Here is a 15712-nt window from a genome sequence, read left to right as displayed (position 1 = left end):
TCGCCTTGGTCTATGGTCCTGACAGAGAGTACAGTTGTCCCTGGGGCAGAGTCTTGCTTGGTAGAAGGTCAATCCCGCAGTTATAAGGTCTAAGGGGCAAGAGCGAAGTGGCCCGGGCCTTGCTGAACACCTACCGGAAGTCCTGGTACACATCTGGAATGGTGAAGAGCTCCTGGGCACCTTCCAAGCTCCCAGGAAGACGTCCCAGGGCAGGTTGTGCTGACTTCAGGCAGTGGGCGTGGCAGAGCGGGCTCCAGCTCATGATGGCACCAGTAGACCAGTTAATGAGGGGATTGTGTGACTGACAGCCAGGAGAATCCAATTACCACGGGTGTCTGAGGGGACTTGATGAGCAGGAACTGGATAGCCTCGCTGTGGTTCCCTGACACACGTAGATTGATGGAATACCTAGGATAGGATAAAGCAATCCTTCTCACCCCCCCCCCCCCCTTAAATGATTTAGATGCACTATTGTAAAGTGTCTGTTCCACTGATGTCAGAAGGTGAATTCACCAATTTGTAAGTCGCTCTGGATAAGAGCGTCTGCTAAATGACTTAAATGTAAATGTAAATGTATGGTAGTGGTGTTGTGGGTGACCCGGCCTATAGAGCGCCCGTCCAGCACTCTAACGTCCATGGGAATGGAGAGGGGCTGAGTGGGGAAGGGTAGCATCCAAAAAGGTCTCGTTAGAGAATCCGGAGAGATTTGGACCGGTCTCCCCACAGCAGAGTGGCATGAAAAGGGGTGTGAGCAGGAACGTTCTCCGTATGGCCCACCAGAGTACTCGCTCCTACCGGTGAGCCTGGTCTATTAAACCCTCCTGCTGTGTTCTGGTCCAATTGGACCGATTTACAAGTTTTCTTTCTGAAAATGTACTTCATTTAATTTGATTGTCATAAGGTTCCATGACTTTGTCCACACAGGGCATTCATTACATTTTGGATGTTCTATTTAACTTTTGTACACGTGGTGTTAACGGTTAAAAATTACTGGTCATTAGAAAGTAATTGGTGAGACTACAAGTAGTGTATAAAATTGAGTTCAGGCACATGCCCATTCATCAGATGGACACACGTCCTCTCCCAGACACCCACACGCATGTGTGTTTGAACACACACACACACACACACACACACACACACACACACACACACACACACACACACACACACACACACACACACACACACACACACACACACACACACACACACACACACACACACACACACACACCTGTTGGCATTCTCACTAACATTCTCACTAACAATCTCAATAGTGTTTCAATAGTATATAGAACTTTTCTCGCCGCTCTGGAATATAAAAGCTTTTTTGAGGCCTTGCCCACAATTCATTCTGTGGCAGCATAAGGACTAAACAATATGCTGTGTGTGAGGCTCTTGATCAGATCTTTGGTCATGACACTGGTGAGGAGGAGAGAGTCCTTGTTAAACTTTGACACAAAGTAGTCTGTGATAAATAGCACAAAATGTTTCATCTGTCTTCGGCAGTCTTCGGGGCAGGTCGAGAAGCCTCGGGTTTTCTCGGCAACGAGACCTTTGGGAGCTTCTGGGAAGTCTCAGAGACAAGGTGGGATCCCTGGGCGTGCGCGAGAAATCCAATTTCCTCTAGCTCCGTTGTTCACGTATTCGCCCATCGATACGGATGGTCAGGGTGATGAGGGAATCGAGCTCCGTAGGTAACTCCCGGGCTGCAAGCTCGTCCTTGACCTCCTCTTAGACGCCGTGCAGGAACATATTGAACAGTGGTTCTTGATTCCAAGCACTCTCAACTGGCAACGTGTATAAACCCACCGCATAATCAGCTACACTGAGGGAGTCCTGCCGAAGATGGATTAGCTTCTGGGTGGCCTCTCTACCGGAGAACGGGGCATCAAAAACCTTCCACACTTTTCCCACAAACCCCTCCAGAATAGCGCATATAGCCAGCTGTTGTTCCCACATGTCAGTAGCCCAGGTGAGAGCTCTCCCCGGCCATCAGCGTGATGAGGTAGGAGTGATCCGAGGGAAGGAGGAGGGCTGAAGCTCGACGACGAGGACGCATTGAGCTAGGAACGCCCGACAGGTGCTCGGCTCTCCATTGAAGCGTTCAGGAGGAGGTAAGCGGAGGCTTCCGGGAAGGTGGAGGGAACGATGAGACGTTGCTGTAGAGCTGTAGGGTTACCACCGTGGTAGGCGGCCTCCCAGACAACCATGGAAGCTCTAGCAAACTGCCCAGTCATGGCGTTCAGACAACGTTTGGACCCCCTCCACAAGGACACGAAGCAATTCCTCGTGCCTACTGATGGTGTCTCCCTGGGAGGAGATGGCGTTGTACTGCCCGTGTCTGCTGGGTCATTCATGGCCAGTTCAGGAATCAAGGTAAGGTGCAGACATTTCGAATTAACAATTGTTTGAACACACACAAGCGAATCAATCAATTGTTTGATTATCCAACAGAGACATGCAATAGAAAGGTCAAGGCAGGCAGGGGTCAGTAAACCAGAGGTGGGGCAAAGGGACAAGTCGGCAGGCAGAGTGGTCAGGCAGGCGGGCTCAGAGTCAGGAAAGGCGAAGGTCAAAACCAGGAGAGCGAGAAAAAGAGAGACTGGGAACAGCAGGAGCTGAGAACAAAAACGCTGGTTGACTTGACAAAACATGATGAACTGGCAATGGACAAACAGAGAACACAGGTATAAATACACAGGGGATAATGGGGAAGACGCCTGGAAAAGGGGGTGGAGATAATCACAAGGACAGGTGAAACAGATCAGGGTGTGAAACTAAAGCAACAACATCATTAAACAGTTAATAAAACACACTGAGGATAACAGGCCTTTCAACCACACAAACTATATACACCTCTCTGACACACACACACACAAACACAGGGAGAGAGGGTCTAACAAACACACAGAGGGCCTAACCCACACACAGAGGGTCTAACCCACACACAGAGGGCCTAACCCACACACAGAGGGCCTAACCCACACACAGAGAGCCTAACCCACACACAGAGGGCCTAACCCACACACAGAGGGCCTAACCCACACACAGAGGGTCTAACCCACACACAGAGAGCCTAACCCATACACAGAGGGCCTAACCCACACACAGAGAGCCTAACCCACACACAGAGGGCCTAACCCACACACAGAGGGCCTAACCCACACACAGAGGGCCTAACCTGAGAGACGAGTGTATCACAGGCCAGAGCCAGTCCGTAGCCCGTAGACGTCGTGGTCACATTGATCACCTGACAGGAAGAACAACAACAAATATTACTATGAGGTCACAATATTATAGAGTCAGTCTGTCTGTATAACTGCAAAATGTTTTTTTAATGGTTTTTTCAAATCTTTATTTATAATTTAAAATTATTATAATTTCAATTTAAGTTAATGTCAGTCCAACATGCAACGTGTTTAAAGATCACACCAAATCTAACATGTGATTGGGTATACACGCCAGTCAGAGAACAAATCATAGTAGATAATTGTGGGTAATACCGCAGAGCCCAGTGCGTATCCCGCCAGCTCTGCATTGCCAAGGTGACCACAGAATATGGTGATGACAAACGGGAGCAAGAAGTTCAGGATCCGCGACACCAGCTGTAACAGACGAGCTTGCTCGCACGCACACAACACACACACAACACACACACATGCACCAAGAGTGAGTTCTGTCCTGGGGCACCAATGCTATTTCATGTGAGGTTAACAGCGCGATCTCTGCCAAGACAAGTCTAAAACATGTTCTCATAGTAACACTTAGGGGGAATAGGTCTAAAACATGATCTCATGGTATAAAACATCTCTTAGGGGGGGGGGAATCAGTCTAAAACATGATCTCATGGAAACACTTAGGGGGAATAGGTATAAAACATGATCTCATGGTAACACTTAGGGGGGGGGGGAATCAGTCTAAAACATGATCTCATGGAAACACTTAGGGGGAATAGGTCTAAAACATGATCTCATGGTAACACTTAGGGGGAATAGGTCTAAAACATGATCTCATGGTAACACTTAGGGGGAATAGGTCTAAAACATGATCTCATGGTAACACTTAGGGGGGATCAGTCTAAAACATGATCTCATGGTAACACTTAGGGGGAATAGGTCTAAAACATGATCTCATGGTAACACTTAGGGGGAATAGGTCTAAAACATGATCTCATGGTAACACTTAGGGGGAATAGGTCTAAAACATGATCTCATGGAAACACTTAGAGGGAATAGGTCTAAAACATGATCTCATGGTAACACTTAGGGGGAATAGGTCTAAAACATGATCTCATGGTAACACTTAGGGGGAATAGGTCTAAAACATGTTCTCCTGGTAACATGATCTCTAAAACATGGAAACACTTAGGGGGAATAGGTCTAAAACATGATCTCATAGTAACACTTAGGGGGAATAGGTCTAAAACATGTTCTCCTGGTAACACTTAGGGGGGAATCAGTCTAAAACATGATCTCATGGAAACACTTAGGGGGAATAGGTCTCAAAACATTAGTGGGAATAGGTCATGGATCTCATGGAACACTTAGGGGGGGGATCAGTCTAAAACATGATCTCATGGTAACACTTAGGGGGAATAGGTCTAAAACATGATCTCATGGAAACACTTAGGGGGAATAGGTCTAAAACATGATCTCATGGAAACACTTAGGGGGAATAGGTCTAAAACATGTTCTCATGGTAACACTTAGGGGGGATCAGTCTAAAACATGATCTCATGGAAACACTTAGGGGGAATAGGTCTAAAACATGATCTCATGGAAACACTTAGGGGGGGGGGGAATCAGTCTAAAACATGTTCTCATGGTAACACTTAGGGGGAATAGGTCTAAAACATGTTCTCATGGTAACACTTATGGGTCTTATGACTGGTTTCATAAAGGGGCTATTACTGGTTTTATAAAGGGACTATGACTGTTTTATGAAGGGGCTATGACTGGTTTTATAAAGGGGCTATGACTGGTTTTATAACAATGATATGACTGGTTTCATAAAGGGGCTATTGCTGGTTTTATAAAGGCGCTATTACTGGTTTTATAGATTGGCTATTACTGGTTTTATAAAGGGGCTATGACAGGTTTTAAAAATGGGCTATGACTGGTTTTATAAAGAGGCTATGACTGGTTTTATAAAGGGGCTATGACTGGTTTTATAAAGGGGCTATTACTGGTTTTATAAAGGCGCTATTACTGGTTTTATAAAGGGGCTATGACTGGTTTTATAAAGAGGCTATGACTGGTTTTATAAAGGGGCTATGACTGGTTTTATAAAGGGGCTATTACTGGTTTTATAAAGGGGCTATGACAGGTTTTAAAAATGGGCTATGACTGGTTTTATAAAGAGGCTATGACTGGTTTTATAAAGGGGCTATGACTGGTTTTATAAAGGGGCTATTACTGGTTTTATAAAGGCGCTATTACTGGTTTTATAGATTGGCTATTACTGGTTTTATAAAGGGGCTATGACAGGTTTTAAAAATGGGCTATGACTGGTTTTATAAAGAGGCTATGACTGGTTTTATAAAGGGGCTATGACTGGTTTTATAAAGGGGCTATGACTGGTTTTATAAAGGGGCTATGACTGGTTTCATAAAGGGGCTATGATTGGTTCTATAAAGGTCTCATGACTGGTTCTATAAAGGTCTTATGATTGGTTTTATAAAGGGGCTATTACTGGTTTTATAAAGGGGCTATTTGGTTTTATAAAGGGCTATGACTGGTTCTATAAAGGTCTTATGACTGGTTTTATAAAGGGGCTATGACTGGTTCAATAAAGGTCTTATGACTGGTTTTATAAAGGGGCTATGACTGGTTCTATAAAGGTCTTATGACTGGTTTTATAAAGGGGCTATTACTGGTTTTATAAAGGGGCTATGACTGGTTCTATAAAGGTCTTATGACTGGTTTTATAAAGGGGCTATGACTGGTTCTATAAAGGTCTTATGATTGGTTTTATGACTGGTTTTATAAAGGGGCTATTACTGGACTGGTTCAATAAAGGTCTTATGACTGGTTTTATAAAGGGGCTATGACTGGTTCTATAAAGGTCTTATGACTGGTTTTATAAAGGGGCTATTACTGGTTTTATAAAGGGGCTATTACTGGTTTTATAAAGGGGCTATGACTTGTTTTATAAAGGGGCTATTACTGGTTTTATAAAGGGGCTATGACTGGTTTCATAAAGGGGCAATGGCTGGTTTTATAAAGGGGCTATTACTGGTTTTATAAAGGGGCTATTACTGGTTTTATAAAGGGGCTATGACTGTTTCATAAAGGGGCTATTACTGGTTTTATAAAGGGGCTATTACTGGTTTTATAAAGGGGCTATTACTGGTTTTATAAAGGGGCTATGACTGGTTTTATAAAGGGGCTATTACTGGTTTTATAAAGGGGCTATGACTGTTTTATAAAGGGGCTATTACTGGTTTTATAAAGGGGCTATTACTGGTTTTATAAAGGGGTTATTACTGGTTTTATAAAGGGGCTATTACTGGTTTTATAAAGGGGCTATTACTGGTTTTATAAAGGGGCTATGACTGTTTCATAAAGGGGCTATTACTGGTTTTATAAAGGGGCTATTACTGGTTTTATAAAGGGGCTATTACTGGTTTTATAAAGGGGCTATGACTGGTTTTATAAAGGGGCTATTACTGGTTTTATAAAGGGGCTATTACTGGTTTTATAAAGGGGCTATGACTGGTTTTATAAAGGGGCTATGACTGGTTTTATAAAGGGGCTATGACTGGTTTTATAAAGGGGCTATGACTGGTTTTATAAAGGGGCTATGACTGTGTTACTGATTTGATTCTGTGTTGAATCTTTAAGTGACAGTGACTATAGACATACACTACATAAGTGACAGTGACTATAGACATACACTACATAAGTGACAGTGACTATAGACATACACTACATAACCAACAGTGAGAGGAAACCTGCTTATCGAAAATCTCATTCCCAAATCATCGCCGTTGATATGAGGTTTGTCCCCCCTTTGCTGCTATAACAGCCTCCACTCTTCTGGGAAGGCTTTCCACTAGATGTTGGAACATTACTGCGAGGACTTGCTTCCATTCAGCCATAAGAGCATTAGTGAGGTTGGGCACTGATGTTGGGTGATTAGGCCTGGCTCGCAGTCGGCGTTCCAATTCATCCCAAAGGTGGTCAATGGGGTTGAGGTCAGGACTCTGTGCAGGCCAGTCAAGTTCTTCAATACCTATCTAGACAAACCATTTCTGTATGGACCTTGCTTTGTGCAGGGTAGCATTGTCATTCTGAAACAGGAAAGGGCCTTCCCCAAACTGTTGCCACAAAGTTGGAAGCACAAAATCGCCTAGAATGCCATTATATGCTGCAGCGTTAAGATTTCCCTTCACTGGAACTAAGGGGCCTAGCCAGAGCCATGAAAAACAACCCCAGACCATTATTCCTCCTCCACCAAACTTTACAGTAGGCACTATGCATTGGGGCAGGTAGCGTTCTGCTGGCATCCGACAAACCCAGATTCGTCCGTCGGACTGCCAGATGGTGCAGCGTGATTCATCACTCCAGATAACGTGTATAACGCTCCCGACAAACAGTTCTTGTGCTGATGTTGCTTCCAGAGGCAGTTTGGAACTCGGTAGTGAGTTTTGCAACTGAGGACAGAACATTTTTACTGATTTATTGGAAATGTGGCATCCTATGACGGTGTGAAAGTCACTGAGCTATTCAGTGTGGACCGTTCTACTGCCAGTGTTTGTCTATGGAGATTGCATGACTTTGTGCTCGATATTATACGCCTGTTAGCAACCGGTGTGGCTGAAATAGCCGATTCCACTGATTTGTGGGTGTCCACATACTTTTGGTCATATACTGTATCTATAGCAACTGTCCATTACAATAACTCTAGTCGCTGGGAGGAAAGGTTGTTCAGTCAGACAGTGACTGAACTACGCTGAACATGCGCGTGTGCACACAAACACAGACACACACACACACACACACAAACACACACAGTTTGTGTCTCACCAGAGGTCCTGTGAGTTTCAGTACATGGTAGAGTTCCTCTCTGTAGGCCAGGGGTATCCAGCGTCGGACACACACACAGCGGAACATTCTGGAACTGACCACTGTCCCCGCCGGCTCCTCGCCTGTACCCCGCACCACCTCCGACAAGGCAACTACATCCCCAGCAACCAGGCCAGGCCCCGGCAATGAACCTACAAATTCTGCCTTCTCCATTCAGCCGAGAGAAAGAGACAGAGAGAGGGAGCGTGAGAGAGGGAGCATAAGAGAGGGAGAGGGAGCGTGAGAGAGGGAGAGTGAGAGAGTAGGGAGAGAGAGAGAGAGAGAAAGAAAGGGGAAGCTAGAGGGGGACAGAAAGAGAGAGAGATTATGTGCCCTGTGAGGTAACGTAGCACAGTCAGTCAGTCAGTTCGTAGAGGCAGAGAAACACACACACACATCCCTGTAACTGATTAAATAGCTCCCAGAGGAACACAGGGGGCAAGAGAAGAAAGGAGAGAGCGAGAGAGAGAGAGAGAGAGAGAGAGAGAGAGAGAGTCAAAGAGTAAGAGAGGGAGAGAGCCACAAACAGGCTCATGTTTTGTCGCTGTAAGTGGCCAAGCTAGGCTGAGGGGTGTGTGTGTTACAGGACTCAGTAATCTGTTGAGGAATGCTTAAGTGTCTGAGCCCTGATCTGAGTTGTGTGTTACAACATCTGATTAATGAATGATTGAGAATATGGCTGTTGTAGTGTGTGCGTGTGTGTGTGTGTGTGTGGTGTTGAGCCATCGACCCCGCCTCCTCTTGAATGCACTTTAACCTTTGATCTCACATGTTTTTATGTCAAATGGTTTTGTTATATTTCTACAAGTTTGGACACACCTAGTCATTCCAGGGATTTTCTTTATTTTTACTATTTTCTACATTGTATATCAAGATATCAAAACTATGAAATAACACATATGAACTCATGTACTGTAGTAAATAAAAAATATGTTATATTTGACATTCTAGTAGCCAATAAGTCTGGATGCACAACAGATGTGTTGCCAATTGAGAAATCATATGACTAAACTGAATCAAAAGAAGTAGAAACTACACTAAGAATGATAGTAAAACTACACTAAGAATGATAGTAAAACGACACTAAGAATGATAGTAAAACTACACTAAGAATGGTAGTAAAACTACACTAAGAATGGTAGTAAAACTACACTAAGAATGATAGTAAAACTACACTAAGAATGATAGTAAAACTACACTAAGAATGATAGTAAAACTACACTAAGAATGATAGTAAAACTACACTAAGAATGATAGTAAAACTACACTAAGAATGATAGTAAAACTACACTAAGAATGGTAGTAAAACTACACTAAGAATGATAGTAAAACTACACTAAGAATGGTAGTAAAACTACACTAAGAATGATAGTAAAACTACACTAAGAATGATAGTAAAAAGCTTTGGAGCAGCTTAAATTACATTTTGGGGAAAAAGCCAACTCAGATCCATCATTCATTGAATCAGACGGCTTTTTCATCACAAAGCCCAATGATATTGCAAACTACTTTAATGACTTTTTCATTGGCAAGATAAGCAAACGTAGGGATGACATGCCAGCAACAAACGCTGACACTACACATCCAAGTATATCTGACCAAATTATGAAAAACAAACACTGTTATCTTGAATTCCGTAAAGTGAGTGTGGAATAGGTGAAACAATTATTGTTGTCTATCAACAATGACAACGCACCGGGGTCTGACAACTTGGATGGAAAATGACTGAGGATAATAGCGGACCATATTGCCACTCCTATTTGCCATTTCTTCAATTTAAGCCTACTAGAGAGTGTGTGCCCTCAGGCCTGGAGGGAAGCAAGAGTCATTCCGCTACCTAAGAATAGTAAAGCCCCCTTTACTTTCTAAAATAACCGACCAATCAGTCTGTTACCAACCCTTAGTAAACTTCTGAACGGTAAACAGTACAGTATCTGGTCAACATTGTGTTTTACAGTAAACAAATTGACAACAGACTTTCAGCATGCTTATAGAGAAGGACATTCAACAAGCACAGCTGACTGAAGCACAGCACACATGACTGATGATTTGATGAGAGAAATTGATGATACAAATATTGTTTTGTTAGACTTCAGTGCAGCTTTTGACATTATCGATCATAGTCTGCTGCTGGAAAAACGTTATGGCTTTACACCCACTGCTATATTGTGGATAAAGAGTAATCTGTCTAACAGAACACAGAGGGTGTTTTTTCTTTATTTAACTCGGCAAGTCAGTTAAGAACAAATTCACTAGGCTACCCTGCCGCCCTAACATAATCCATTAAAGTGACTTTATCACTTGAATGGAAGCCTCTCCAACATAATCCAGCCAGAATCAGGAATTCCCCAGGGCAGCTGTCTAGGCCCCTTACTTTTTTCTATCTTTACTAATGACATGCCATTGGCTTTGAGTAAAGCCAGTGTGTCTATGTATGTGGAAGACACAGCACTATACACGTCAGCTACTACAGCGACTGAAATGACCACAAAACCTTTAAAATTGTTAGTTTCAGAGTGGGTGGCAAGGAATAAGTTAGTCCTAAATATTTCAAAATCTAAAAGCACTGTATTAGCGACAAATCATTCACTGAACCCTAAACCTCGACTAAATCTTGTAATAAATAATGTGGAAATGAGCAAGTTGAGGTGACTAAACTGATGATAGTAACCCTGGATTGTAAACTGTCATGGTCAAAATATATTGATACAACAGTAGCTAAGATGGGGAGAAGTCTGTCCATAATAAAGCACTGCTCTACCTTCTTAACAGCACTATTAACAAGTCAGGTCCTACAGGCCCTAGTTTCTACCTTCTTAACAGCACTATCAACAAGGCAGGTCCTACAGGCCCTAGTTTCTACCTTCTTAACAACACTATCAACAAGTCAGGTCCTACAGGCCCTAGTGTCTACCTTCTTAACAGCACTATCAACAAGGCAGGTCCTACAGTCCCTAGTTCTGTCACACCTGGACTACTATTCAGTCGTGTGGTCAGGTGACACAAAAAAAGGACTTTTGAAAGGAAAATTGAAATAGTCTCAGAACAGGGCAGCACAGCTGACCCTTGGATGGACACAGAGAGGTAATATTAATAATATGCATGTCAATCTCTCCTGGCTGAAAGTGGAGGAGAGATTGACTTCATCACTACTTGTTTAATATATGAGATGTATTGACATGTTGAATGCACCAAGCTGTCTGTCTAAACTACTGGCACACAGCTCAGACACCCATGCATACCCCACAAGACAGGCCACAAGAGGTCTCTTCATAGTCCACATCAAGTAACTGATGCAAGCAGTAAAATGTAATTTAAAAAAATATACAAAAATGCACCTTATGTAACAGTGGGGACTGTGAAGCAACACATAGGCACAGACATGCATACACACGTGATAATATAAGCACTATACACACACATTGATTTTGTACTGTAGATAAGTAGTAGCGATGGAGCAGGGGCCTGAGTGCCACAGAATGTTGTGAAATCTGTGAATGTATTTTAATGTTTTTTTTTCTTCAAATTATATAAACTGCCTTAATTTTGCAGGACCCCAGGAAGAGCAGCTGCTGCCTTGGCAGGAACTAATGGGGATGAAACTGGCTCTCAATCATTCCAAGTGAAGATGTTTTAGAAAATGTGGATTATTTGTCAGAGTATAGGGCCTTGTGCATTTCAGGTAAAATAATAACCAAATGTTTTAATCCCTGGGCAAATTATCTAGCAACAGAATGCAAGCTAGCTAAATTTCCATAAATATTTAATGCTTTCCGACCTGTCCCCAAATTAATATAGTTCATAGTTTGTTTTGATATTTCAACCTGCGTGTCCTGATTGCTTCTGGTCAGCAGTCTGGTCAGAAGGGGCACACCTCTGAACCTAGAGTATTCCTGACACACCTCTGAACCTAGAGTATTCCTGACACACCCAGGAACCTAGAGTATTCCTGACACACCCCTGAACCTAGAGTATTCCTGACACACCTCTGAACCTAGAGTATTCCTGACACACCCCTGAACCTAGAGTATTCCTGACACACCTCTGAACCTAGAGTATTCCTGACACACCCCTGAACCTAGAGTATTCCTGACACACCTCTGAACCTAGAGTATTCCTGACGCACCTCTGAACCTAGAGTATTCCTGACACACCTCTGAACCTAGAGTATTCCTGACACACCTCTGAACCTAGAGTATTCCTGACACACCTCTGAACCTAGAGTATTCCTGACACACCCCTGAACCTAGAGTATTCCTGACACACCCCTGAACCTAGAGTATTCCTGACACACCCCTGAACCTAGAGTATTCCTGACACACCCCTGAACCTAGAGTATTCCTGACACACCCCTGAACCTAGAGTATTCCTGACACACCCCTGAACCTAGAGTATTCCTGACACACCCCTGAACCTAGAGTATTCCTGACACACCTCTGAACCTAGAGTATTCCTGACACACCCCTGAACCTAGAGTATTCCTGACACACCCCTGAACCTAGAGTATTCCTGACACACCTCTGAACCTAGAGTATTCCTGACACACCTCTGAACCTAGAGTATTCCTGACACACCCCAGAACCTAGAGTATTCCTGACACACCCCTGAACCTAGAGTATTCCTGACACACCTCTGAACCTAGAGTATTCCTGACACACCCCTGAACCTAGAGTATTCCTGACACACCTCTGAACCTAGAGTATTCCTGACACACCTCTGAACCTAGAGTATTCCTGACACACCCCTGCCTGCACTTAGATCCATTACATTAGTGATAAGAGAATTATGTTCTCCAGGTACATCACCCAATTTAATTATATTACTCTCAGTCTGTAAACCAGAATTCGTAAGATCCTGGTCGAATGAAACAGACGGAGGCCCAGCTAAAAGTTTTATTCACGAAACATTCTAACATCAAGAATAAAAAACTATTAATTTTATACTGACTTCTCACGCCCACACATACACACAAACATACGCACACACATGTCCTTTAAAATACCATAAAGACATATTGTTTAACCCTAATTCTGACTAGGACTACACATGTATTGATTATGATTTTATACATTCTAATCAATTCCATACAAATACATGTTTCAGGGCGGAATATTCTATTCATTCAATTAACAGACAATTCTCACCTATCAATTAGGTTTGTTAAGTTAGAGCCCTGGCCTCCACCAGTCTTGCTTTTCCCTCTCTCTGCGTTCCAACTCATGCCAATTGGGATGAGGTCGGGTGATTGTGAAGGTCATCTGATGCAGCACTCCATTTATTTATTTTATTATTTTATTGCACCTTTATTTAACCAGGTAGTTAAGAACAAGTTCTCATTTACAACTGCAACCTGGCCAAGATAAAGCATAGCAGTGAGACACAGACAACACATAGTTACACATGGAGTAAAACAATAAACAAGTCAATGACACAATAAACAAGTCAATGACACAGTAGAATAAAAAAAGAAAGAAAGTCTATATACAGGTTATGCAGATGAGGTAAGATAAAGGAGGTAAGGCAATAACTAGGCCATATTGGCAAGATCATTACAATTTAGCAATTAAACACTGGAGTGATAGATGTACAGAAGATGAATGTGCAAGCAGAGATACTGGGGTGCAAGGAGCAAAAAAAAATGGGGATGAGTAAATTGGATGGGCTATTTACAGATGGTCTATGTACAGGTGCAATGATCTGTGAGCTGCTCTGACAGCTGATGCTTTAATGTTAGTGAGGGAGATATGAGTCTCCAGCTTCAGTGATTTTTGCAATTCGTTCCAGTCATCGGCAGCAGAGAACTGGAAGGAAAGGCGGCCAAAGGGGGAATTGGCTTTGGGGGTGACCAGTGACATATACCTGCTGGAGCGCGTGCTACAGGTGGGTGCTGCTATGGTGACCAGTGACATATACCTGCTGGAGCGCGTGCTACAGGTGGGTGCTGCTATGGTGACCAGTGACATATACCTGCTGGAGACGGGTGGGTGCTGCTATGGTGACCAGTGACATATACCTGCTGGAGCGCGTGCTACAGGTGGGTGCTGCTATGGTGACCAGTGACATATACCTGCTGGAGCGCGTGCTACGGGTGGGTGCTGCTATGGTGACCAGTGAGATATACATGCTGGAGTGCGTGCTACGGGTGGCTGCTGCTATGGTGACCAGTGAGATGAGATAAGGCAGGGCTTTACCTAGCAAAGACGTATAGATGACCTGGAGCCAGTGGGTTTGGCAATGAATATGAAGCGAGGGCCAGCCAACGAGAGCATACAGGTTGCAGTGGTGGGTAGTATATGGGGCTTTGGTGACAAAACGGATGGCACTGTGATAGACGGCATCCAGTTTGCTGAGTAGACTGTTGGAGGCTATTTTGTAAAGGACATCGCCGAAGTCAAGGATTGGTAGGATAGTCAGTTTTACGAGAGTATGTTTGGCAGCATGAGTGAAGGATGCTTTATTGCGATACAGGAAGCTGATTCTAGATTAAATTTTGTATTGGAGATGTTTAATGTGAGTCTAGAAGGGAAGTTTACAGTCTAACCAGACACCTAGGTATTTGTAGATGTCCACATATTCTAAGTCAGAACCGTCCCGAGTAGTGATGCTGGATGGGCGGGCAGGTGCTGCATTTAGTTTTACTTGCATTTAAGAGCAGTTGGAGGCCACGGAAGGAGAGTTTGAATGGCGTTGAAGATCGTTTGGAGGTTAGTTAGCACAGTGTCCAAAGAAAGACCAGATGTATACAGGCCGTTATTGTCTGCGTAGACGTGGATCAGAGAATCACCAGCAGCAAGAGCGATATCATTCATATATACAGAGAAAAGAGCCGGCCCGAGAATTGAACCCTGTGGCACCCCCATAGAGACTGCCAACAGTCCCTCCAATCTGACACACTGAACTCTGTCTGAGAAGTAGTTGGTGAACCAGGCGAGGCAGTCATTTGAGAAACCAAGGCTGTTGAGTCTGCCGATGAGAATACGATGATTGACAGAGTCGAAAGCTTTGGCTAGGTCTATGAATACAGCTGCACAGTACTGATGAAGCATTTACTGCAAATATCCACCAACGCAGGAACATTACCTTTAAAAGGTGCCTTGCACACAGAAAACAGGTAGTACTGTCCAAAGCAAACAGACACATGAACAAAAGGTATAGGCACCGAACAGTAGTGTGTAGTCAATCAATCACTAGTGTGTGTCGTCAATCAATCAATAGTGTGTGTAGTTAATCAATCAATCAGTAGTGTGTAGTTAATCAGAAGTGTGTGTAGTAAATCAATCAGAAGTGTGTTTAGTCAATCAATCAATAGTGTGTGTAGTTAATCATTCAGTAGTGCGTGTAGTCAATTAAACATCCAGTAGTGTGTGCGCAGTCAATCAATCAGTAGCATGGGTAGTCAATCAATCAGAAGTGTGTGTGAAGTTAATCAATCAGTAGGGTGTGTAGTCAATCAATCAATCAGTAGCATGGGTAGTCAATCAATCAGAAGTGTGTGTGAAGTTAATCAATCAGTAGGGTGTGTAGTCAATCAATCAATCAGTAGTGTGTGTGTAGTTAATCAATCAGTAGGGTGTGTAGTCAATCAATCAATCAGTAGGGTGTGTGTAATCAATCAATCAGTAGGGTGTGTAGTCAATCAA

The 15712-nt window shown here is 43.4% G+C and overlaps 1 protein-coding gene across 2 annotated transcripts in view; it reads right to left on the bottom strand.

Moving 5' to 3' along the window:
• Positions 1 to 8498, bottom strand: part of LOC135532177 (multidrug and toxin extrusion protein 1-like) — a 64881-nt gene extending 56383 nt beyond the window's left edge. Inside the window, exons 1-3 of one of the 2 annotated variants that reach the window (XM_064959791.1) lie at positions 8034 to 8498; positions 3510 to 3611; positions 3188 to 3256 (exon numbers count right to left, since the gene is read on the bottom strand). In XM_064959791.1, the coding sequence (XP_064815863.1) occupies positions 3188 to 3256; positions 3510 to 3611; positions 8034 to 8246 (384 nt within the window). In that variant the 5' untranslated portion in view covers positions 8247 to 8498. The remainder of the gene's footprint in view (positions 1 to 3187; positions 3257 to 3509; positions 3612 to 8033) is intronic. The other variant, XM_064959790.1, reaches the window with a different exon arrangement.
• Positions 8499 to 15712: the final 7214 nt, after the last annotated feature.

Source organism: Oncorhynchus masou, unplaced genomic scaffold (genome assembly GCF_036934945.1).
Source record: "Oncorhynchus masou masou isolate Uvic2021 unplaced genomic scaffold, UVic_Omas_1.1 unplaced_scaffold_1757, whole genome shotgun sequence".
Taxonomy (NCBI): domain Eukaryota; kingdom Metazoa; phylum Chordata; class Actinopteri; order Salmoniformes; family Salmonidae; genus Oncorhynchus; species Oncorhynchus masou.
This window is presented reverse-complemented; position numbering and strand designations above follow the sequence as displayed.